Source organism: Entamoeba dispar, genomic scaffold (genome assembly GCF_000209125.1).
Source record: "Entamoeba dispar SAW760 scf_1105229462809 genomic scaffold, whole genome shotgun sequence".
Classification (NCBI taxonomy): domain Eukaryota; phylum Evosea; order Mastigamoebida; family Endamoebidae; genus Entamoeba; species Entamoeba dispar.
Window position 1 is genome coordinate 1 of NW_001855378.1, and position 1,040 is coordinate 1,040.

Genomic DNA, 1,040 nt, shown 5'->3' on the forward strand with positions numbered 1-1,040 from the left:
ATATATATATATTATATATGTACTTATGTACTTCTTATTCTTTTATGTATATATGTACTTATGTATATATTTATATATTTATATATGTATATATTTATATATGTATATATGTATATATGTACCCTCTTATTATGTTTATCCTATTATTACCCTTCTTATTACTCCTTATAACTTTATCCTATTATTACCTATTCAACTTATGCTTATCATATTTACTTTATCATATCTACTTTATTATTTCTACTTTATCATTTCTGCTTATCATATCTACTTTATCATTTCTGCTTATCATATCTACTTTAACATTTCTGCTTAACTTCTGCTTAACTTATGCTTACTGAAAGCTTCCGTGGCTCAGTCGGCAGAGCGAACGGCTGTTAACCGTTAGGTCCTTGGTTCGATCCCAAGCGGAAGCGTCTTTTTTACTATTATTATTAACCTTTATGCTACTATTATTATTATTATCATCTTATTCACTTATTATTATATTATTATATTATATTATTATGTTCTTTTTTTATTCCCTTATTCCCTTATTCTTTCTCTTTAGTAGATATATTCTTATATTTCTATTTCTATTTATTATACTTATACATGTATATATGTATATATCTTTTTATACTTCCTTAGTATTTTACTTAGTATTTTACTTCCTATATCCTTATTAGATGTACCTACTTTATACTATTACCTATATGCTATTCTTATCCCTTTATACTATACTATTCTATTCCTCTTATACTATTCTTATCCCTTTATACCTTTATATTCTTATACTTTTATACTTTTATACTTTTATACCTATAACCATTTATACCTTTATACCTTTATACCTTTATACCTTTATACTTTATACTATTTCCTCTTATACCACCTATTCTTATTATAAAAATACGCCCCCCGTGGGGGCTCGAACCCACGACCGCGCGGTTAAGAGCCGCGCGCTCTACCGACTGAGCTAGGAAGGCTCACAGATTATTAGTATTCTTGACTTCTAGACTATGACTATATTTATATATATTTTTATATTTATTTAAATT

The 1,040-nt window shown here is 26.5% G+C and overlaps 1 protein-coding gene across 1 annotated transcript, besides 5 other annotated features; it reads left to right on the forward strand.

The window, feature by feature from the left end:
* Positions 1-121: a microsatellite.
* Positions 122-422: 301 nt separating this feature from the next.
* Positions 423-508: a microsatellite.
* Positions 507-889, forward strand: EDI_000010 (uncharacterized protein; the record flags this gene model as incomplete). Its single annotated transcript, XM_001740245.1, has 2 exons — positions 507-604; positions 631-889. The coding sequence occupies 2 exons, from the start codon at positions 507-509 to the stop codon at positions 887-889; spliced, it is 357 nt and encodes a 118-aa protein (XP_001740297.1).
* Positions 510-652: a microsatellite.
* Positions 551-621: a microsatellite.
* A 117-nt stretch (positions 890-1,006) lies between the features above and the next one.
* Positions 1,007-1,040: a sequence feature (AT_rich).